Source organism: Mandrillus leucophaeus, unplaced genomic scaffold (genome assembly GCF_000951045.1).
Source record: "Mandrillus leucophaeus isolate KB7577 unplaced genomic scaffold, Mleu.le_1.0 Scaffold531, whole genome shotgun sequence".
NCBI classification, from domain to species: domain Eukaryota; kingdom Metazoa; phylum Chordata; class Mammalia; order Primates; family Cercopithecidae; genus Mandrillus; species Mandrillus leucophaeus.
Window position 1 is genome coordinate 867096 of NW_012105709.1, and position 23722 is coordinate 890817.

The 23722-nt window shown below is 42.7% G+C and overlaps 1 protein-coding gene across 23 annotated transcripts in view; it reads left to right on the forward strand.

Moving 5' to 3' along the window:
• Window positions 1-22866, forward strand: part of PLAGL1 (pleiomorphic adenoma gene-like 1) — a 72473-nt gene extending 49607 nt beyond the window's left edge. For 6 of the 23 annotated variants that reach the window (XM_011997134.1, XM_011997138.1, XM_011997137.1 and 3 more), the window contains 4 exons: window positions 599-630; window positions 4867-4940; window positions 14720-15194; window positions 20508-22866. In XM_011997134.1, coding sequence (XP_011852524.1) covers window positions 15043-15194; window positions 20508-21747 — 1392 coding nt within the window. In that variant the 5' untranslated portion in view covers window positions 599-630; window positions 4867-4940; window positions 14720-15042 and the 3' untranslated portion in view covers window positions 21748-22866. Of the gene's footprint in view, window positions 1-103; window positions 228-373; window positions 631-4828; window positions 4941-14719; window positions 15195-20507 lie in introns of those variants that run through there. The other 17 variants (XM_011997148.1, XM_011997146.1, XM_011997153.1 and 14 more) reach the window with 10 other exon arrangements.
• Window positions 22867-23722: the final 856 nt, after the last annotated feature.

Genomic DNA, 23722 nt, shown 5'->3' on the forward strand with positions numbered 1-23722 from the left:
GTGAGGTTCTCCCAGCCAGAGCTCTCGCCACTAAAAGTTCTAGTCTCCTTGTAATGGCCAGCACATCTTTGGCGTATCTAAAATCCTCTTCAGTCTCCACCAGGGCCTTTATAAACTTCTTCTGAAGGTCTCAGACATTCAGCCATGGAGCTCAAGTGGAATTTGTTTGGATAACATGACTGATTTCAAAGCCCGGACCCCTTAGACGTGCCCATTTGGTGCTGCAAGTACCGACCATTACTGCAACATCTTACAGTCAACAAATGTGACATATTAAAGATTTATATCCTTTCCTCTGGGTTAGGAATCTTCTCTCCCCTAAAGCACCTCATTTTCCAGCACGCAATCATTTCCATCTTATGGAAATCATCCCTCCCGCTCCGTGCCAGCATGCTACGCTGGGAGGCACGTCCAGGCTTGGGAAACAGGGGTGTCCTGGATCTCATGACTTCAGCAGCACCAGCTGCTTTCTTTCCTCTTCCAAGTAGACTTCCGTTCCCCCCCTCCCCCCGCTACTTGGGTGTTTTTGTTTATTTTAGCAATTCAGAGCTGATGATAAAGACCTTAAAGATAACTTTGTGTATCTCTCCCTTTCTAGGTATTTGCATAGGAATCAGAGGAGTTAATCTTGTGAGTATACTCTAACATCTGCCCTTGTTTCCTTCCTTCCTTCTCTATCTGCCTCAGGGTTTTAAAGCATAAGCCTGCTGCCCTCCCCGCCACCCCACCCCTCTGCCCTAGGTCACCAGAGCCTAAGCAGAGTCCGTGCTCATCTCTGTAACCGAGCGGTGGCTTTTTTTGAAAACTAGATCAGCTCCAGTTCCAGCAGTTGCAGCTAGTCTATAGCACAGATATGTGCTGTTCTAAGATTCTGCACTTTATTGAGGCACCCCACAAGCCTGCATTTCACCTCAGATCGTCAAGTATGCAAGGAGCATTACTGTTTTCATTCACCATAATGAAAACGGACTCCAGTTCGCATTCTGCCAACCTAGAGGAAATTTCATGTCAGTAAGTTTTAGGTGCTTCCCCTTCCCCCATGGAGTGTGTCCTAGGACCTGGAGATTTTCATGGCCTCTGGAAGATGAGGAACCCACCTCTGACCTTCAGTTTATCAAAGTAGTGATTTATTGAATCCTTGTAGCTGTCTGCCTCAGGGTTGCCAGTGAGGGCTGGAAACCTCCTGCCTCAGCTCTGGCCTCCCGAGGCACACTCTTCACGTAGCTGTCTTCTCAAGGATTCTACTCATTGCCTTAGGGAACAGAGGGGTGCAAGGGCCTCTCTTGCTGGGGGCTGACATATCTCCTTATCAGGCCCTGGGATGGGGGGGTTGGCCATGGGGAGATGGTAGGGAGAGTGTCATTTTGGCAGCTTCTCCTCTGCTTCTCCTTCTCCCCTCCCAGAAGTCCAGCAGAATTTCTTCTCTAGGTTTAGATATTGTTAACAAAGACAGACTTCTTCAGGATGCTTCTGTCTTCAGCTGGATGAAAATACAAGGGATTACAAAGGCTGCCACCTGTTTTAAATGAGCTAGAAAGGAAAATCACTGGGAATTCAAACAAAGTAAAATTCCAAAGTTGTCGTGCTATCCCAATTTGGAGGCCCTAATAAAGGCAAAACATCACTCGAACAGTAGGTAGCTATGGGAATTAAGAGAAGGAAACAGATTTGAGAGACAATAAGGTTGTAAAGCTTAATCTCTGAGAACAATCTAGACTGCAGAGCTTCTAAGTTTGGAGAGGCTGGAAAGTGACATGGGAAGAGGTAGACTTTTGACATGCACCCTGGATTCACAGCCCAGCTTAACTGCTTGCTGGCTGTAGGATCATGGGCAAATCAGCACAACTTCTAAGACTTAGTTTCCCCATTAGTCAAATAGGGTTAATGCTACTTACTCATGTGGTTGTTAAGGGTATTAAGTAAAGTTCGTAAAACAGTAGCCATCACCTGGTGAGGATCCGGGAGCCCTGATGGCTATTGCATAACGGTGCCATTAGAACAGGCAGTGCTGGAGGAGGAGCAAGTCTGCGGGTTAACGTTTGAAGCCCACCATGTGACCTTGAAGGGGCACTGCAAGCTATCCAAGAGTTGCAGGAGGGAGGTAGATGTATTAGTCTGGAATTTGAAAGAAAGTTCGGGATTGAAGATAGAGATTTGGGAGGCTTCTGACTTCAAGGAGTAATTGTAACCTTGGGTTATGCATGGGGTCCCCCAGGGAGATCATGTATAATGGGAGAAGGTAGAAGACCAGCTGCCAGGCCCACAAATCTGTTCCAACGTCGAGTGACCCCTTAATACCATGCCCCTCAGTGTCACCTTTAAAATGACATCATTGCTTGGAGGTGAAACTGAATATCCCACTCAGGGTCTTCATTTCAAAGATATAGTCTCATTGTTCACCATGATCCGTCTTGCTGAAATAAAATTTAGTTGTCTGTAATCCACCAAACCGGGTGGGCTCCTTTCCATCTGGAAACTAAAACACATTCGAGAGACTTTACAAAAACAAACCTTGTACATGGTCAGTCTAGAGGATTCTTTCACTGAGAACCAGGGCAGACTTCCCAGTGTTTGAGGGTTGCCCAATTCTTTCCCACTCAAATCATTAGAAATAAAAAAGTCAGTTTGGAGAATTTGCTTAAGTAAAATCAGGAGTCGCTAGAAGTGAATGAGCTGAAACTGGAAGGAAATCCCTTTGTTCAATGTGGGTTTCAGTGAATGCCCAGCAGGCGGCTAAACCAGTTCATTAAGAGAGAAAAAGACATGTTCTTAAATGCTGTTCTCAGAAGCAAATGCCTAGAAAAACATACTGTGACAGCAAAAACACATCCTGGAACTCATAAACCCTAGATCTGTGAAACTTTGGTTTTTGTCATCAACGAATAAATAAACTTACCAAAAAATATTTCCCCCTTCATTTAAAACAATTAACTAATCTGTTTAGCATCTGCCAGTCTTCACTCCTAGAAAAATGTGATTCTTCTTGTTACTCTGGAACTCGGAAACATTTATCTGTAGGATTGTTTAATTTTATAGGGTCATTTTTAACCACATACTTAAAAAAGAATAATTGACGTTATGAAAACCCTCTTTTCCCTCTGCTTTAGAAATTAAATTCTGACCTGAAAAGCAGTCTGCAAGTAGCATCCTGTCAAACTAAGATGTGTTATTTTTCCTGTCTCTTCTCTGCTTTATTAAATCGTCATATACTGCGCATGATTTTCCCCCCAGGTCGGGCCTGCCTCGGGCTCTCTGTTGTATTGTTAACTATTTAAGCATTAGACTGGCGCAGAGATGGCAGGTGGGAAAAGCTGAGGGACTTGATCTCCTCCCTGCCAGAGTTCTCCTCTTTCACGAGTGCTGCTTACATTGAACAGCTTAAGAATAAGCTCCTGTGTGAGCCCTCGGAGGCCAAGGAGTATTGTTGAATTCAGAAAGGAATCGCTTTCTTTTTGTGATAATTTGAATATTTTCACAATGAAGCTAAGCTACTTCACTGCCTGGTTTGCGTACCTCACGTTATGTGCACCCTTTCCTGGGAAGCAGAAGAACCCCTGCCTCTTTGAATACATAAATTGGTATTGTTCGTTTGTGAGATGGGTAGGCGCAAAGGAAGAATCATCTGGAAGAATTTTACTCTTTTGCTTTAATGTCTTTTTAAAGCTCTTTCAAAAAAATTTTTATACAAGCCTTTGGAGACCACCCAATTAAACCACCACAATAAATGTTGAGCATTTTGAGAAAGAGATGGACCATGAAGATGATTTGTAAAGTGTTTATACAAGCAAAACAAGGAATACGTTGGAAACAATTTCCCTAAATGACTCAGACAAATAACCTGCTCACCTCCAGTTTTTTCCTGTAGTGTGATGCATTATTTTTAAAACAGTTGTCCAAAAATGGCCTTGATTTTTCCATTTTTAACTTCAAAGGATGTTATCATACAAAATAAATGGACATAGCCTTTTTGATCAAATTCACAGAAGAAAATAGGCAAGTGAATAAATCACTTAGGTGAGATATTAATTGGCTTCGTTCCATAACAGATTTGCCTTTGTACTAGTTAAGAAAATCCTGAAAAGCTTTCCTGTAAGAGGAGCAAGTGATTGGAATAGTCTTGGTAGGAAGAAACCAAGTTTGATAATTACTTGGTTAACAGAAATGCTGGTTTCCAAATGCTCATCAGGGTTCAGTGGCACAAAGCTGGCTGTAGACTTGGCTTCTGTAGATTTGGTAAAAACATAAATTCTTGGGGTCCCAGTGATGCTGTTTTAGTCTGCACTGATTTGCCCTGTGGCCACCCAGGAATCTGTATTTTTAAAAGTTTTCCTTGCTGATTCTAATGCATAGCCAGGTTTAGTAACCATTTAATTAAATATTCAATGTGGAGACTTCAACCTTCTTGCACTGCAAATTTGATAAATCTTTATTTATATGAAGCCCCTTTGTTGAGTGCCAACTGGTTATTTGCTGACTTTCTTTCAATTCAGAATTTGTTTTAGGTTCTGTTATTGCATAGATTTGCATACCTGTTTTATGGTATTTTAATACTGTTGGTTTAAAAAAATACCATTTCCTCTGAGTGCTCTTTTGAATATTTTATGTAAGCAATTTCATGTGTTCTTTTTGTTCCACTTGCAGAAAGCAGGGGAAAAGTTGAGAGTTTTTCTTAATCCAGTTGCAAGTAGGACAAAGGATATAAGTACTTAAAGATCATCTATTAAAATGCATGAAAACACACTAGAAAATCTCCTCTGCACGTCGCCAGTCGTGTGTGTGCTCTAGAAGTGAAGCTCGGGGGTAGCATAATGGAGGAATGTTTTCCTAGCTTCATTCCCTGACGATGTACAAGGTCTTTTCTCACAGGTTTGAATCTTCAGACAAACTTCTGGGAGGACTCAGTCCCTGCCTCGCAGCAGATGTTTCCTGTCACTCAGTAGGTGCGCATGTTTTAAGATTATTTCTAGTTGGGCATGTTTATTAATGATTGCTTGGAAACACATCATAGGCAAGAACATGCTGGAGGTTCAGGGTACTTCAAAAAGGTTCTAGTAGAAAATAAACACATTTCCTCCACAAACTGCAAAATACCCGAGAACAGGGTTCTTTTAGCCCTTTCATTTTTTAAAGCTCAGTGCACATGCGTTTCAGGGAATTTGATGATGCAGTTAGCAACTTTTCATGACCTCTGCTGTCCCACATCCACAGCCTAGTAATACACATAGATCTATGGAATTTTCTGCTGACAACCCCGTCAGTTCAAAAGAAGAAAGCTGCCCCTGCCATCACTCCTAACTTGTGTACATAGGATTTGTAAGAGGTTGTCCTCTCTTTGTGGCAGATGTAGACTGAAAGATAAGCCTGGGAAAGATGCTGGTCACATCCCAGCCACACGAGGCAATCCAGTCATACTTCCTGAGGCTTTATTTGAAAACACTGTTGTAAAAGCTGTTGCTGAACTTCACTGCTCATGTAGACAGCGTGGCTAGAAGGGATGGCAAAGCATAAGTTGAAAGAGCACTTGGCTTAGTTCAGAACACCTGAGAGCAACCTCTGTTCATCATCATTATCATCCAATAATGATATTAATGGAAGCTAATGCCTTTGGGGCACTCACTCTGTGCTAGGCGCTTTGCTTGGGATAGTATATTACTTGCAGTATCTCATTAGTCCATGCTTATGGGCAGTAAACTTAAATCCTCTGAGCCTCAGTTTCCTCATTTGTCAAATAGGGACAATGATGCTTTTCTACCTATCTCTTAGGGCTGTGAGATGGGAATTATTAGAATAGCATGAGAAAGCTTTATGAGCTCAACTGAAATAGTTTATTAAATAGTATTCTGACTCCTACTGAAATACAATATTGTCACTAAATATTTTGATTTATTGACCAAGAAATTGAAATCAATCCCAACAGGGCCAACATATCTACTAGGACCTGAGAGAGGCACTAGCAGTTCTAGTTAGGGCTGGGAGTTGGGGTGAAGTGGGGGAGAGTCTTGACTGTATCTTCTGTTTACAGTGCGCCTGACATTAGAAGACTAGGAGTGCTAGCCAGGAAGATCCTGGAATGTGTCTGTCCAGTATTCAGTGGCGAGTCCATGGGCTGCGAACAGGTGGGGGGTGGCTAACACAGCAGGCCTTGTCTGTCTCAGGAGCTGAAGGGGGGCAGCCAAAGCAGGGTGGACAGTATGATTGCAAGGCAAGCAGGGGAGGAAGAGCCACTTGAGACACTGCTCTCGGCTGCTGGGGAGGAGCTGCGAGCAGGCAGCGGTGGGAAATTGAGGCTTATTGTGAGCAAGGTGCTGGCCTCCAGGGCGACGGGGAGCGCAGAGCAGCACATGAAAGCCGCCTGCCTGCGGATGAGCCGGGAGATGGACCACACATGTGGATTGCAAGGACAGCTACTCAGAGAGTTCACATTCCTCCCCCAGTGAACTGGGTATGATTGTAATGGTTTGTTAAACAAACAAAGGACCTAAAGCTGTGAATGGGAGAGAAAAAAGACTTAAGGTGAAAAGGAGAAGAGGCCCTGCTTGCTAGTGTTCCACTCTTTTTAAGCTTTCTCCCCCATTTCCTTAACATTCCTTTCCCCTTTCAGAAAAGCCAGTGTTGTCGCTTGGAAAACTTGCCTTGTCCCTTCAGTGCCATTTTCTTTTAAAATGGAAACCCGATGAAATGTCAATCAGTTTAAAAAGAAAAAATCAAGAACCAGGATAATCTTAAAGGACTAGTGATAAATATTTTTATTTCTCAAATTAAGTATTCCTGGATGAACAATTTGCTTTGCATCCTTTGAATTTATTGGACATGACATGGAAAGGCAAAGAGAAAATTCTCAAGCTTCTGGCAATAATTGTGTCTAATAAAATATGGCCTGTGTCCCGAGAGGCAGACGGGCATGCTTCTGGAGGAAGCGGAGTGAGCTTTGGAACAGGTGCAGCAGCTTCACTTTTCTCACATAACCATGCATGTACACAGTTTACTATAAGTTCTGGATAGTTCTACATAGAGCTTGAAAAAAATACTGCATGTTACTTTAAAACTGTCCATCACATTTGTGTCTAGGGTAATCCGATTTGGTCTTGGGTTCATCTCATGTAAAAAGAACCAGTTAGCATTTCAGAATAGTACCTTTCAATCGGCTGTTCTCTCCAGGTAACTGAATTACCATGTGGGAAGGATAAGTGATTATATGTAACATTTTCCTCTCTGCAATTCATCTGTAGATGGGACATCCTCACTTTCACTGCCTCCCAGTTCCCTATAGGATAAACCCAATGTCCCCTGCCAGGTGCGCTATCCCTGTTATTGGTTTTCTGACACGGGCCCTTCTCCTGTTGATCTCAGCCAGTCTGCACCACATGTTCCACAATGCCCCATACTGCTCCTGACTCCGAGCTCTTCTTCTCTATTCTCCCCTCTGCATCTGCAATATACCTCCTCCCTGGTATACTCCTAGACTCAGCCTAAATAGTCATTATCAAACTTTAGAAAGTGCAGATATTCAAAAAATAAAAAAAAAATGAGGTCATCTATAATTCCACTGTCAAGATGCCCTGCTGCCATGTAGTTATCTGCACTTCAAGGCCTTTTTCTGTTTATTTAGTGATATGTTATTTTAGGATCAAACAGTCCACCCAAGTCTTGAGCATCCTTTCTAGATCTCAGATCCTTCAAGGTCATTCAGGTCATTTTAACGCACAAACCGGGCATCCCATGGTCAATGTAACTAATATGCTTTTCACATTTCTCTTCTCAATGTGAGCCTATATTTTCACATACTTCCTGAGAAAGAAACAGGCTTTTCTTTCCCTTGAATAGTAACCTTATTGGAAAAATAATAGGTCCTGCTGCTAATTAGAGCTGCAGTTCCTCCATGTCCTATACTTAGAGTCCCAGGAAAAGAGATCACCGCCATCAGCTATAGAAGTAGACCCTAAAAGGGCCTAAAGGTGAGACTCAAGGGTTTCTAGGGAGGGAGGAGGGGGATATATTTTCAGCTGTCATAAAGGAATGATCCCCGTTCCTGACCATAATGATTAGAAAATCTTCCCCTAATACCAAAGGCTCTTGTCTGGATTTTGGGACTTGCTCTCCACCCCTCACCCCCCACCAGGCTACTGAGAGTCTTCTTTAATAAATAGTCCTCTTCAAACAAGGCAGTCCCATCTCAGCTTGAGAACCAGGCCTGGGCTTAACCCTTGCCTTTCTCAATGCACACATCTATTTTACTTACTTGTAGACATTTGTCTTTTTTTTTTTTTTTTTTTTTTTTTTTTGTGAATGTGTCTATTTAAAAATACAATGCATATGGTAGGGAGAGGTGAGGAGGCGTGTTAAAGATCCAAGAGTCTGCAACAGTATTTCTTTTCCTCTTTTCCCCCTGGTGGGTACTATACTGGATGACCCATCTGGAAGAAGGCCTTTGGCCCTTTTATGGGGATCCTGGCTGTCCCAGCCCCTTGCTTCCATGCTGTACAGATGAGGAAGGCCAGTGGTGGAAGTGGCCCCAGATCTGTGAGAGATGAAGCACTTCTGTGGTGTCAGATTCCAGCTCCCTGCTCATCGGAGTCATCCCTTCCCTCTTGAACGTTTTATTGGCATCCTCTACCTACCTCTACCACCTCACTCCATCTCCATGTAGATGCAGTCAGGGGCTAGCCTTAAAAATCATCCCCTCTCCTTTCATGTTTTTTGGTGTAATGATACATATTTTAACCATTTCGTCAATGAATGTTAGTCACTGGATTACATTAGCTGAGTTATAACAGGTTGCTTCATGGTGTTGACTCTCAGATGCTCTCTGGGTTCTCAAGTGTTCCCCTTGAAAGTTTGACTCAAATGCCTGTCCCAGCCCCTGGGGTCTTGCACTGCCACTGCCTTTTTGTTGGTGGTGTTCTCTTTAAAAAATAATATCCTGCTCTTCTTTTAAGGACCTCTGTTCTCTCTAGGATATTAATGATTCTTTTTTTGAAGTTTGCCTGCCCTCCATAGTCTTTTTTTCCCCGTTAGTTTTTGTGTCCGTTTTCCCTATTAAGTGCCTTCCTCTGATTTCTGGTGATTCTTGGCCTACTAATTTGTGAGTCGAACCAGTAAAGAGCTGATGGGAGCTTTGTATACTTAGGTGGGGCTTGTCAGCTGGAGCCTTGTATAGGGTAAGGTGGCGACCCCTGGAGGAACCCCCTTTGTCCTTATGGTTTGCTCTTTTCTCTTGGGCTCGTCAGCTTCCCAGGGAAGACTCCTCCATCCTCCTGGCCTGAGAGAGGGGACATTCACCCTGTGTCAGAATACTCCCCCACTTTCATACACTCTCCATAGCGAGCACTTGTGCTAGGGGAAGGAAGGGCAGGTGCCCCACTGCAGGCACCAGGAGAGGTCAGGAGGGCTCAGTGCTTCACTAACAGACTTTCACCTGCTGCTTTCCTACCTGTTTCCATCCTCACTTCCAGAAGTACTTACTGTACCAAATTGCGGAGACGTATGGTAGATGCTGCAGGGTATAGCAGGTTGTTTTGTTGCCTCTTATTGCTGGCTTAAAGTTTAGCTTTCTTAGGATGACCAAGTCGATCACTGTTTGTTTACCTGCTTTTCAGCTTCCAAAATTTGTTGTTTTCCCCCTTTTATATTAGGCTGTGTTTTAGAAAAATCCCACCATCACTGTTTTAGTAGAATTTTTGGAGAGACCAGAGCTACATGCTTTTATTCAATTGGCCATCTGTAACTAGATATTACACTATTTGTAAACGGAACACACCCTGTCCCTTTTCAGATGTTCTGGCTAGGATGTGGATTTGATGTTCCAAAGCTGTAGCATCATCATCTGGACAGCTTTCTCAATTTTCTCCCTGAATACTGAAGAAATAATTCACTTTGTCTTTCTTGTTTATCTTAAGCCTCATTTCTTAGAAAGTAAGAGCTTAGTCACTGGGTTAACAAAATTCAGTGTCTCAAGGTGACAGCTGAAAAGAACCTATAGGCAACAAACCTGATGGCTCAGCAGGTGGCTCTCTCAGAGAGAATAGAAGGGCAGGTGGTGTCTCTTACAATGAGGATAAGCTAGAATGAAAGCTCTTCAAACACAGTAAGGTGGAGATCTCTACTGGGCCTCACTGTGTGGAGGAGGAACTCATGCCTCTGCCTGGGAGTGACAGAGAAAAGTAGAAATTTGCCAGGTAGACAAGGGTTCCCAGGACATTCCAGGAGGGAGAAAGCCAGAAGCGTGAGAGAAAGTAGCACTAGAAGGAAACAGCAAGTAGATTGATCTTTGGCCTTGCCTTTAGGCCATGATGGGAGTGAGATCTGCAGACATGGCAGCCATGACTACCTGGAGGTTCTGGACATCATCTTTCTACTGATGACATTTCTAAATAGCTTTTTAAAAATTTGATAGAGACTGCTACCAAAGTCCTTCAAAGAACTGATATTGAGAAAAACAACTGTGTTGGAAGACCAAAAGTGGAAATTCAATTTCCTCTCAGAAATGGGTCTTGCATTGATTGTGTCAGTGGGGACAATAGAAATAGAAGCCAGAAGTCACAGTTTATTTTAAGAATGTTGTAAAGCAGTTGTGCCCCATTAGATGATTGTGTTATGTAGCATTGGGGAAGTCCTGGAACTACACGTGTGTTCTGACTTCCCCCTCCACCCTCGTATACCCCTGTCCCCTGGGAACACAGTCTTTCCTGGCTGTTACCATATATATATGTTCTTCTTCCAGTCTGATCCTCTCTCATCCCCAAAATAATCAACATGAGCACAACGAAGCAGATGGCACAAGCCTTCTTTGGCATACTGGCAGATCTGTATCACTCACTCAGTATTTTTAGAATCAAGGGGACTGAAAATTATGTCCTGAGACGTTTTGGGGTAAGACTTACTATCTGCTCTGTCAGTTCTGTTAGGATCGATGGTGGTCTGCCAGATAATAGAAAGCTGTCCTAAGTTGTTTTAAGGATGTGGCCAGAAAGTGCATCGGGTTTCAACCAAAGATTGGGCTCATCAGTAAACAGCCAGAGCCGATCAAGTGCATGGTGATGAGAGATGTTGTATATATCCACACAGTTGTTTTTTTTTTTTAATAACAAAGCTTTGACCCTCAGCCACAAAGAGTTTATAGTCTGTTGGGGAAGACAGTCTTATTTTTACAGAAGTTTATTATTATATCATGAAAACAAATATTTATTTTATTCTAAGGCCCATATTGAAGAAATACATAGTTATAGTGATTAAAAATTACTATGAATTTGAGTTTATTAAGGACTCTCTGAAGAAATTAAAGAATGTTCACTATCATATAACTAATTTAGTTCTGAGGACCAACTTTGCACTTAGTGTTAGGCTAGGTATATTAAACACATGAATCTGGAACTCAAGATAAAGCCTTGGGAAAAGATATTCATGAAATAAGCATAAAAATGAGAGGCTTTGTGTTTTAGTCTTTGAGGGAAATGTTTTGGTCTTTGAGGGAAACTTGAAGTTGGAGGAAATGTGTCTCATCTTTAAATAAGCCATGGCCGTGTCTAACGCTCAGACTGTCCCCTTCATCTTTGAGGGCTCAGGGGAAATGTATGCATGGGTGATGCCCATGACTGCTGGCATTTTGAATCTAGAGAAGAAGTGGCTGGAAAGAGATCTGGAAAACCTTATTCAGTGCCAAAGGGCAAGTTTTTCAATTGAATAAGCTTCATTTTTTTCTTTGTACTCCTAGTGCGTTTGGTAAGCAATTAGTCAAGGTTTACATCTGCTGAGAAAGAATGCCGGCGTTTTACTTGCCACCTCTTGTGTCCTTTCTGCACATGTGTTGTCCAAACTGCCGCTTCTTTCCGTACAATTGATACAGTATAGTATCCATAGGGAGAGAATGTGTCTCTTTCCGGTTACATCCATAGCTAAATGGTTAGAACGTGAGCTGTACATTGACACGTGGTTCTACAGTACTTTTAATCCCAGTGTTTCATAAATACTGCATATTTGTAGGGTGTTCATTTAGATTACAGTGTGCTTTCAGATCCATTTTGTTTCAGTCAATTGTCCCAGCAGCCTGTTTACATACATCAGGTAACTATCACAATTGAGGAAACCGAAACTCAGGACACAGATAACATGGATAAGCTGGAATTTGAACTGGGGAATCTTTCCACTGGATTCGCAGAACAAGTGGCTGGATTTACAGCTTCAGGGTAAACACCTGAGGCTGAATCAGTAGCACAGTTGTGTGCAAGGAAAACACAGCCTTGCCTTCATCTCCTTTCATGGGGATACCAAGAGTCTGCCTGTGCCATCCAGTACAGGAGCCACTGGCTCTATGTAGCAATTTAAATTAAAGTTAAAGTAAAAAATTCAGTTTCTCAGAGGCACATTTTGAGTGTTCTGTAGCCATCACATCTGTAACATTTCCAATATTGCAGAAAGTTCTGTTGGACATACTGGTCATCTCACAAAGAAAGAGTTGGGGAGAATCAGCTTACTGAGATAAGTTGGAAAAAGTATATATGCAGGGCCTTAAGTAGGTGAGAGAAATACAAAACCTTCCCCAACAAACCAGCTCCTTCTCTGAAGGGGCGAGTGGGATGAAGGCTATTTTGAGTTCAGCTATAAAGGGAAGGAGAAAAAGATGCATTTTCAAACTTCATACTCTGTGTGTGTTAGTCTTTTTTAATAAAAAAGAACACAGAGCAATTCCAAGTGAATGAGTGTGTTTTATAGCTGGGCCGGTATTATGGCCAGACTTAGGCTGGATGAGAAGTAGAACAGATCATGATACCTAGCAGAGCAAACTCGGCAGGCGGAATAGAATTCCTAGAAGGAGTTATTTTGTTTGTGACCAGGGCTGTTGAGGATTCCTCAAGGTAGGGCCTTAGGCATGAACTAGAATACTGGAAGGGAACCAGGGGTTGGGGGAAAGGGGTTTGGACAGAGCCAAGACAGGTCACACATAATTGCAGAGGTTGTGCGTGCTGCTAGAATCAAAGCCATCAGAAAGAAGGCGTGGTGTCAAGGTGCTGGCCGAGGATGCCTGTGTGTCCTCTGGTTTGGATTAGTGCTGACCAAAGGTGCCTAAGTCAGCTTTCAAGTTTCCAAGTGGGTGGGGCAGGATGGTGAGGGGCATTTGCTTGGCACTGTGAACTCTGTCCAGACACTGAAAACATCTACAACAGAAGATGAGGAACTCTACAAGCTTCCTGGAATTTTTGCTGGTTAGAAAAGGAGTATGTGTTTAGTTATGCCTGTGTACTACGTAATACTATATTTAAACATGCTTAAACTGTTATTGCAATAAAGTTTCATCTAGTTAGACTCATACTTTCTGATCTGAAAGTAACCAAAAAGGTAAGTAAAAATTAACTTTTAACAATAAAGAGCAACTCTAGAGACATGGCAATAAATGACTGCAAGGAGCAGGGAGGGTTTTAAAGACTCACTGCAATTGGTCAGCTTACCATGAGTGCTCTGCTTACTGGCAAAGTTCAGCAAATGCTGGCCTGTGGACAAAAGCTACTCAAGTGTACTTCACCTAAGCATACAGGACTCTTAATTTTTTTAAGTATTGGCACTTGAAAGGTGAGCATTTACCCACCTGAGAATCTCTCTCTAGAATAGCACAGGGTGATAGTGATCCAGGGCCTTACACTGGCAGGTAGTGGCAGGTAGAGGCCAATTTGAAACCTGCTGTCAGAGTCCAGGGATGAAATGTAGGGGGCTAGTCCAGGTCCTGAGAGTGCAGCTAGGAGGAGACATCTCCAAGTGTAAGTTTTTGGAACAGTTTCTCAGCTCGGCTGGAAAGCCACCCTAGTAAGTGAAGTATTGTTCATGATGTAGCCTCAGACACTTCAGGTTCCTCCAATGATGGCCAATTGGTAGAAAAAGAACATGGTTTTTGGTGACTGTGGCTGAGTCAGAAGGGTGATAATGATTTGGGTTTGAGACAAGTTGGGTTTGAGGAGGCAGTAGGCCCACCTCCTGGAAGTGGCCTACCAGCAGGTAGCTGGATGGGCCCTCCAGGTTAGGGCCAGGGAATGAAGAAAGGTCCATAAACAAAAGAGGAAGAGATTAGTAGAACTTACTAGAGGATGGTGCCTACAAATCTGAATGTGGCCTGAGCTGGTTCCTGAGCTATCAGCTTTGTGCCACCACATCAGTGCAACTAGACAGACTAGACTAGCTTTATGCACATTCTGTTTATATCAGCCCTTCTGCAGAGTAATCTTACAAACAAATTAACTTAGGTGTATACAAATTATTTCTTATCCTCTGGAAGTTTAAACAGGTGTGATAAGCAACTAATGTTATGCCAACAATGAGTGACGAGGAAGAGCCCATGGTTTGAATAAGCGTGGGTGATTTTTGTTTATGGACCAGTAAAAACACTTGAACACACTGAGGGAGGTTTTTGTTGTTGTTGTTGTTGTTGTTTTCCTCTTTGGTCAACTGAGCTTCACAGTGACCTGAAATAGACAATACTGGATCTGTGGAAAGAACTGTCCTTATCAGAGGAAAAGTGTGCTCCACTGGCCATCAGTGCTTGACTCCTCACACTCTGAGAAGCCAGACGTGTAGATTTATATGCAGACGGCCCTCTCACAGGGAGAATTATGTTCCATGAGCACCATTTAAAGGAACGTGGTGATTGTGGGTAGTTGATTCTGAAGCGGTCAGGGAGGAAAAGCATTGTTTTCAAATGGCTAATGCAAGAAAACTGTTCCTCTTCTCTCCACAGCCAATCCGGGGACCCAGGACATGCCCCAGCTATAGTGATGCAGATTACCTTTCTGCTCCTGAATCGCACCTGTGCCTCAGACTTTCTCCCCCCAGCTTGAGACTGCATGTAAACTGGGATGTGTGAAAGCAGGAAGCAAAGCTAGTGACAGCTGAGAGGCCCATGTCTGGGTAGAACCAGGCCCACGATGCTGCCTTTCCCGTGGTCTGGAGTTCAGCTGCAGGGATTCTGCTGATGTGCCCAGCACCATCCTTCTGTTTGTGCTTAAATGGCACAGCATTTGGTCAGCACATCTGAAAAGGAAGGTGTGAGAAGCAAAGCCCATGGCCACGTTCCCCTGCCAATTATGTGGCAAGACGTTCCTCACCCTGGAGAAGTTCACGATTCACAATTATTCCCACTCCAGGGAGCGGCCGTACAAGTGCGTGCAGCCTGACTGTGGCAAAGCCTTTGTTTCCAGATATAAATTGATGAGGTGAGAGGCTTTAGCAAAGATATGCACTTTTAGAAGTATGTTTAAATGGCTTTTCTAGCCCTCAGACCACACGATGCAAGGGGAAAGGGACACAGGATCCGGATGCATTTTAGCCTTTGAGGGATTCTTTAAATCTGCATCCAGTGATTCCTGTGGTTTTATGTGACAGTCTTGTTATGTAGCGTCAGTTCATTCTTTCAATAGAGATTTCTTATGCACCTACAATATACCAGGCCTCTCCCCATGGCTGGAGAAATAGGACAACGCAATTAAAACACAACCTCACTGCTCTGACAGAGCTATACAGGTGGAAGAAGTTGTTCTTCACTGCCTGATGAAACCTGGGAAGGCTTCTCAGATGGGGACAATCTTTAAGCTGTGACACAATGAAAGAGGAGGAGGCAGAGAGGATGTTCTGGGAAAGCCGTAAGTCTTGGCCTTAAAGCACTCATGTTCAGAGGGTACTACCCGCGGAGGAGCAGATGAGGCTAAAAGTGCAGGCAGGAAGGAAGCCACATATAGCAGGCCTTACCTCTGTCTGAGAGGGTTTGTCTCATTCAAGTATGTAAGTAGTGAAGTAATATGATTTGTTTAGTATCCTAGAAAGAGGACTCTGATAATAATTTGAAAAAGTGGCAGGTAGGCTGATTTGAAACCTGCTCTCAGAGTCCAGGGATGAAATGTAGGGAGCTGGTCCGGGTCCTGAGAGTGAAACTAGGAGGAGACATCTCCAAGTTTAAATGTTTAGAACACAGTTTCTCAGCTTGGGTGGAAAGCCACCCTAGTAACTGGAGTTCAGGTGGTATGCAGATGAGGAGCATGTGCATCTAATCAAAGTTTTAAAGGCATCCATGACACACCAAGGATAAAAAGCACTGTTTTAGCGGACGAGTCTTTAAAAAAAAAAAAAATCACATTTAATCTAAGTTATTTATTGAATGTCTGTTAGGTACCTACTTCCATGAGGGATATGAATACATTTGATGTAGTTTCTGCCCCCAGAGGATCTTTTTAATATCACAGGAAGGCTCCGTGTACATGCAGTGGCTGTGCTGCACAGTACCGGAACTGGTAATGAGCATGGTGTGTGTTGTGTCTGTGCACTCAGAGCCACACACATACCACGCCCACTCATGTGCGCTGCTTTTGATACTTGGTTAAGGAAAATGCAACATTTGCCCTTAATTTCATGAAATAAACTTTGAAGTTTCAACTTTGACTGTTCACATACAAACGCCTGGAGAGAGCCAGGCTTTAGCAAGTGAGACTTTGCATCTGACTGGTACTACCATAGACGACATTATGAAATCTTGGAGTGACCCTGGAGGAAGGCACTTGAAAGAATGAAAAGATGGCAATTATGCTCCTGGCCCTTAAGAATACCACTGTTATACATAATGTAATGTAATAAGTTGGTTTTAAAAGTTAGCCTGCAAATGCTTACGTATTTTAAAATTCAAATGTCTTCTGTACATGGGCCCCCCTCTAGATGTCACGAGCAGAAGTACTGAGTGCCGATCATGTGCATGATTTTGTTGCAGAGGCTCCCTGTTTCGCATGAAGCTTCTTGCGTGTGCGTAGGGTAAGGGTCCTTATCCAAACATGAGAGCAGCGCTGGCTGTAGCTGAGTCACAGTGAGGACACTAAAACTGTAGATAAAGACTGAGACACATACAAGAGACCAATGTTTAGAAAAGAAGCATTAGTGGGGTAGAACTATTGGAATTACAGTTGACCCTTGAACAACGTGAGTTTGAGCTGCGCAGGTCCACTTATACACAAATATTTTTCAACCAAATGCAGATTGAAAGTACAGTATTTGCAGGGTGTGAAACCTGTGTATACTGAAGGCTGACTTTTCATACACACGTGGTCCACAGGGTGGACCGCAGGACTTGAGTATACGTGTATTTGGGTATGACAGGTAGAATCAGTACCCCGCATGTTCCGAGAAATAATTTACTATGGTAAACTGCACTGAAAAAGAAGTCTTAAGTCATGTTTAGAAGGTAGTTGTTCTGAGCAAGGAAAATGGCTTGTTCAGTTAAGGGCGTAAAGAGAGGCAAAAAGGGGAGCTGTCAGTGTACTTTATGTACGAACCGCCTTCCCTACCTCAGCCCCCAGCATGTCTTGCCTCTCTTGCCTGAAGCAGTGATATAATAAAGGACTGGAAAAGTGTGAGATGGCAGGATGCTTTCGGTTTTGCTTTTCAAAAAAGGATGATACCTGTAATCCCAGCACTTTGGGAGACCGAGGTGGGTGGATCATGAGGTCAACAGATAGAGACCATCCTGGTCAACATGGTGAAACCCTGTCTCTACTAAAAATATAAAAAATTAGCTGGGCGTGGTGGTGCACGCCTGTAGTCCCGACTACTCGGGAGGCTGAGGCAGGAGGATCACTTAAACCTGGGAGGCGGAGGTTGCAGTGAGCTGACATTGAGCCACTGCACTTTCCGGCCTGATGACAGGGCGAGACTCCATCTCAAAAAAAAAAAAAAGATGGGGCAACAGAGGTTGAAGGAAAAAATAACTGACTTGATTAACCAGAAAACATAATGTGGGTTCCAGTGCAGCAAATAATGAAACCAGTTAGAGACAGCAACAGGCAAGAAAAGATGATTTGGCAAGGTTGGAGGTCCTAATGTGAGCAATCAACCTCTAAATAATTCTAAGATCACTGATATGATCCAGATGATACCCAAATATGGTGGCATTGGGTACTGACTCTAGGACATACTAACGTTGTTTTCATGGGTTATAAGGTAAGATGAAAAACTGAGGGAAAGAAACAAGTCGTTGAAGTAATTTCAGCTACAGGATGAGAATGTTCTAGATCAGGATTGTTGCATAAGTAAGTAAGGGATAAATTAAAAGGGAAAGAAGTAGATGCCAGGCAAGGGAAAGAGTCAAGAAATTCAGAAGTGTGGGAGCTAGTGAAGTTTGGAAGGCAGTGGTCTTGTTCAACTACTACTGGGGTGTCAGCTTGCACCCCACTTACAGGTAGTACAGGTGTAGGACAGGAAAGAGTGGGTAGGAGATAACCAGGTGAAGTAATTAACCTGGTATTGATCTACCCATGGGTGATAAATGAAATCAAATCAAATGAAAATCCTCTATAATGAAAGAAAAGAGAGAGGTACAAACTGACTCGAGAGCTGTGGGTCACCAGTACTGGGCCAAGAAAAAAAAAAAAAAGGTTTAAATACCAAGTGTGTAAGCCAGCCCCACTTCATATTTATTCCTGCGATATATATATGCATATAGATATCTTGTAGAACAACATGGCTATTTGCCCTCTAACATGCTCTAAAAACCCTTTCTCCAACCTGTGTATTTATTTAGATAGACCTAGAACGTGGAGACACCAGCACAATCTGATTTCTCAGATGCCCATCGTGTTGGTTCCTGTCCCTGCCTTACAGTACCCACCATGTTATCATTTATGTGCGAACCAGCCGTGGTGTCCTGGAGGGAAGGGAAGGGATGCACACAGCAGGCTTTTTTATTTCTTATTTTTAATGAGAGACAGGAGGGAGGCATGAGGTTGTACTTTATTTTTAAGAAAATGACAGTTTGATTCAGATTAGCTTTATATTTTTTGAACTGGCTTCCAGTCGGCCTCTAGGTGGGGGCCTCCACTCAACAGCTGCTGTTGTAGACCCCTCACCAATTCTGGCTCCACAAGAGGAGCAGGAATAAACAGTATAGGGCAGATGTTGGCTGAAAGGTGTAATTAAGTATACTTTTGACTTAAACATACTGTCTTAAAGAGATCCTATCTCTTTTACAGAATGAATTGTTAGAAATTCTTTTGTATCTAACGTGAAAGCTCACAGGGTACAACTGCACTTAAATTGTCAGTCAGGACAAGCTTTAGCCTCTCATGACAAAACCGGTAAAGGAGGTAACTGCCCTGAGGGATATGAAGCTACAAGTTGTAATGAAGGATTGTTTTATACGAGATGCTAACATATAGTGCTCCGTGTTTTAGTTATTAAAATGAACCCTTTTAAAGTTCAAGGATGACAAACTCAGGGTTTCCTTATGCACTGAGCTTTTAAAAGCCAATGTTGAGTTTAGATGTTAGCAAGTCAGTGGAACTGTGAAAGAGATGGAATTGTGGTGGCTTTCCATAACAATTTCTTCTTCACAAACATAAAATAGCTATTTTGAAATTCCAAATTGACTAGACAGACGATGGCTTGAGCCATTGTTGAAGACAGACTTACAACTCTTATTAGGAGTAGCAGCTTCATATTTAAAGAAGAAAGTCTTTTTGAATTTTGCCAATTAAATTACCAGTGACCTTTAAGAAGTAAGTCAAAGGTGTCTTAGAGGGAAAATTTGAAGTAATGGAGACAGGCAGCAGCATCAGAGATAAGAGCTGATAGGCAAGCTTTGAATGAAGGAAATCAAGACAGTGGTGAGATCTCACGGTGGGCAGAGGCTGAGGCTGAAAGCACAGGCAGCAGGCTGATGTTCACAGTCCTATTAGACACTTTTCTGAGTTTAAGGATGGACTTTTTAAGAGGCTCCTAAGAGTTACCTGTCCATGGCCTGAACTTTCTGTCTCAAACAACAGAAACATAGGAACTAGGAGCGATAACCTAAAACTGGGGCTTCATGTGGTTCTGGGTAGCAGGCAAATTGAGTTACTTGAATTTCCAGAGTACAAAAGACCCCTTTAACCCCTTCCTGTAAAAGATTTTTCATGGTCACATATTTTTAAATACTTGCATACTTTGTTTAGAAATCTGTATACATTAAAAAAACATGTTCTCTTAAAGAATATTCTGGCCAGGCAGGGTGATTCTTGTCTGTAATCCCAACACTTTGGGAGGCCAAGGTGGGAGGATCACTTGAGCCCAGGAGTTTGAGACCAGCATGGGCATAGTGAGACCTTGTCTCTACAAAAAAAATAAGAAATGAAAAATTTAAAAAATTGGCCAGGCCTGGTGGTGTGTGCCTGTAGTTCCAGCTATTTGAGAGGCTAAGGTGGGAAGACTGCTTGAGCCCAGGAGGTTGAGGCTGCAGTGAGCCATGATCGGACCACTGCACTCCAGCCTGGGCAAAAGAGTGAGATCCTGTCTCATAAAACGTTTTATGGGTGTGAAAAATGTATTATGGCTTTAGTATTGCTTGCTTTTTTAATTATAAAAGTTTATATATTTGGAAAATATAAGAAAGAATTTTGAAAATTATACCAAGACCCAGAGAAAACTATTAACATTTTGATATAATATTGTTTCTACACCTTTCTTTAGCTCTTTAAAACAACCCTGTATTGTGAAATTTCTCCTTCTGCTCCTAGGCATATGGCTACCCATTCTCCCCAGAAATCTCACCAGTGTGCTCACTGTGAGAAGACGTTCAACCGGAAAGACCACCTGAAAAACCACCTCCAGACCCACGACCCCAACAAAATGGCCTTTGGGTGTGAGGAGTGTGGGAAGAAGTACAACACCATACTGGGCTATAAGAGGCACCTGGCCCTCCATGCGGCCAGCAGTGGGGACCTCACCTGTGGGGTCTGTGCCCTGGAGCTAGGGAGCACCGAGGTGCTACTGGACCACCTCAAATCCCATGCGGAAGAGAAGCCCCCTAGTGCAACCAAGGAAAAGAAGCACCAGTGCGACCACTGTGAAAGATGCTTCTACACCCGGAAGGATGTGCGACGCCACCTGGTGGTCCACACAGGATGCAAGGACTTCCTGTGCCAGTTCTGTGCCCAGAGATTTGGGCGCAAGGATCACCTTACCCGGCATACCAAGAAGACCCACTCACAGGAGCTGATGAAAGAGAGCTTGCAGACCGGAGACCTTCTGAGCACCTTCCACACCATCTCGACTTCATTCCAACTGAAGGCTGCTGCCTTGCCTCCTTTCCCTTTAGGAGCTTCTGCCCAGAACGGGCTTGCAAGTAGCTTGCCAGCTGAGGTCCATAGCCTCACCCTCAGTCCCCCAGAACAAGCCGCCCAGCCTATGCAGCCGCTGCCAGAGTCCCTGGCCTCCCTCCACCCCTCGGTATCCCCTAGCTCTCCTCCGCCACCCCTTCCCAATCACAAGTACAACACCACTTCTACCTCATACTCCCCACTTGCAAGCCTGCCTCTCAAAGCAGATACTAAAGGTTTTTGCAATATCAGTTTGTTTGAGGACTTGCCTCTGCAAGAGCCTCAGTCACCTCAAAAGCTCAACCCAGGTTTTGATCTGGCTAAGGGAAATGCTGGTAAAGTAAACCTGCCCAAGGAGCTGCCTGCAGATGCTGTGAACCTAACAATACCTGCCTCTCTGGACCTGTCCCCCCTGTTGGGCTTCTGGCAGCTGCCCCCTCCTGCTACCCAAAATACCTTTGGGAATAGCACTCTTGCCCTGGGGCCTGGGGAATCTCTGCCCCACAGGTTAAGCTGTCTGGGGCAGCAGCAGCAAGAACCCCCACTTGCCATGGGCACTGTGAGCCTGGGCCAGCTCCCCCTGCCCCCCATCCCTCATGTGTTCTCAGCTGGCACTGGCTCTGCCATCCTGCCTCATTTCCATCATGCATTCAGATAAATGATTTTTAAAGTGTATTTTTCGTATTCTGGAAGATGTTTTAAGAAGCATTTTAAATGTCAGTTACAATATGAGAAAGATTTGGAAAACGGAACTGAGACTATGGCTTATTCAGTGATGACTGGCTTGAGATAAGAGAATTCTCGAACTGCATGTATTGTGCCAATCTGTCCTGAGTGTTCATGCTTTGTACCAAATTTAATGAACGCGTGTTCTGTAATCAAACTGCAAATATTGTCATAACCAACATCCAAAATGATGGCTGCTATATATAAGTGTTTGTCATATGGAATTTAATCGTAAGCCATGATCATAATGTTAACTAAGTAACTTTATGTGGCACTGCCTAGTAAGGGAACTATGGAAAGGTTTGGATCTCTCCAAATTGGGAGAATTTTAAAAATAAGAAAATAACCTTTATATGATATATTATGACTAGGCTGTGTATTTCTTTTCAGGGATTTTTCTACCTTCAGGGTTGGATGTAGTTTAGTTGCTATTACCATAGCCAACCTGTAGTTTTACATATACAATTTCTTGTGGAGCAATAGAGTTCTCCATTTTACAGAAGCATTTTAAATGTAGTTTGAATATTTTCCACAAGATGCTGCAATGTGAGTTATCACTTCATTTATCTTAAAGACTAAACTGGTTGTCAGCTACATCTGACAGAAAAAAAAATCACTGTGTAACCAGGTTAAGTGGTAAAATAATCCAGGCGTCAGTCAAAGGCATTTTGCTGACTATAATATTGATTATATTTTTAACAGGAATTTAAGAAAATATTACTGGAATTAAAAATATATATATATTAAACAAGAATTTTCTTTGCTCTGTCTAGCTTAAACTACTACTCAAGCTGCTTAACTTGTTAAGTATTGTTTTTAATCACCAATAAATAAGTGCATTTGTAATTCATCAGTTTGTCCTTATTAGCTTTTACTCAAAGAGGATTATGTTTTACAATGTAACTATAATCTCTTGAATTTGGTATCTTATTAATGAGTTTTAAAGATGTAAAACCTAACCTTTTTTAAAGCTCCATTGTCTTATGTTTTTAGAGGCTTTCTTTTCCATAAACATATATCTTACATATAATAAACTTTTCAAATCTTGCAATTTGGCTTGATTAATTTTTCATACCGCTCCACCTGTGTCAACATGAACTACATACACTCAGATCAAGACAGAAAACACTTCCGGCTCCACCTGGCTCCCTCATGCCCCCTCCTGCCCCCTCCTGGTCATTACTTCCCCCACAGAAACTACTATTTGGACCTCTACTGAGCATCTATTCGAAACTTCACTTTTTTTGAGTAAAATAATTATGACTTAAGATAGAAGCTTATATGCTTCTGTTAAATTCACAGTGCTAAGATCTTATTTCTAAAAACACTGTACAATATTTTAAATCAGTCTATAATATGACATAATTTATTTCTAATGTATAGATCAGAATACTATCTACCAGAGTTTAGTCTAACCTGGGCTACCATGATCCACTTTTACAATGGTGTTTACCATTAATTTCTAGCCAAATTAGAAATGTACTTATTTCTTATTGGGATTTCCTCAAAGTATTATGCTCCTTAAATCTGACAGGCCTATTTCTGTTTATTTTACCACTAAATAGGGTGGGGGTAGGTAGAGAAAGGGAAGATGAATTTATCTGTCTATCCAAGAAGCCTATTGGTAAAACGTGAGAAAAACCTGACCCACTCACAGCCCTTAACAATGATGCTGATGACCACTTAAGGGGCAAACTGCTACCCAGGGTTGGAACTGAGAAGGAAGCTTAATCTGTGAGACCCAGCTGCCAGACAGACCTGGGTCTTTAAACTACAATGAAACCCACAGGGAGGAAATGAGACAAAGTGATGTAAGTTATTCCATTAGTAGGAGTCCACTGCTTGGGGATGTTTAAGTCAGTTTCCATATCCCCTCTTTGTTCTCAGAGGCAAAGCAATCTCCCAGA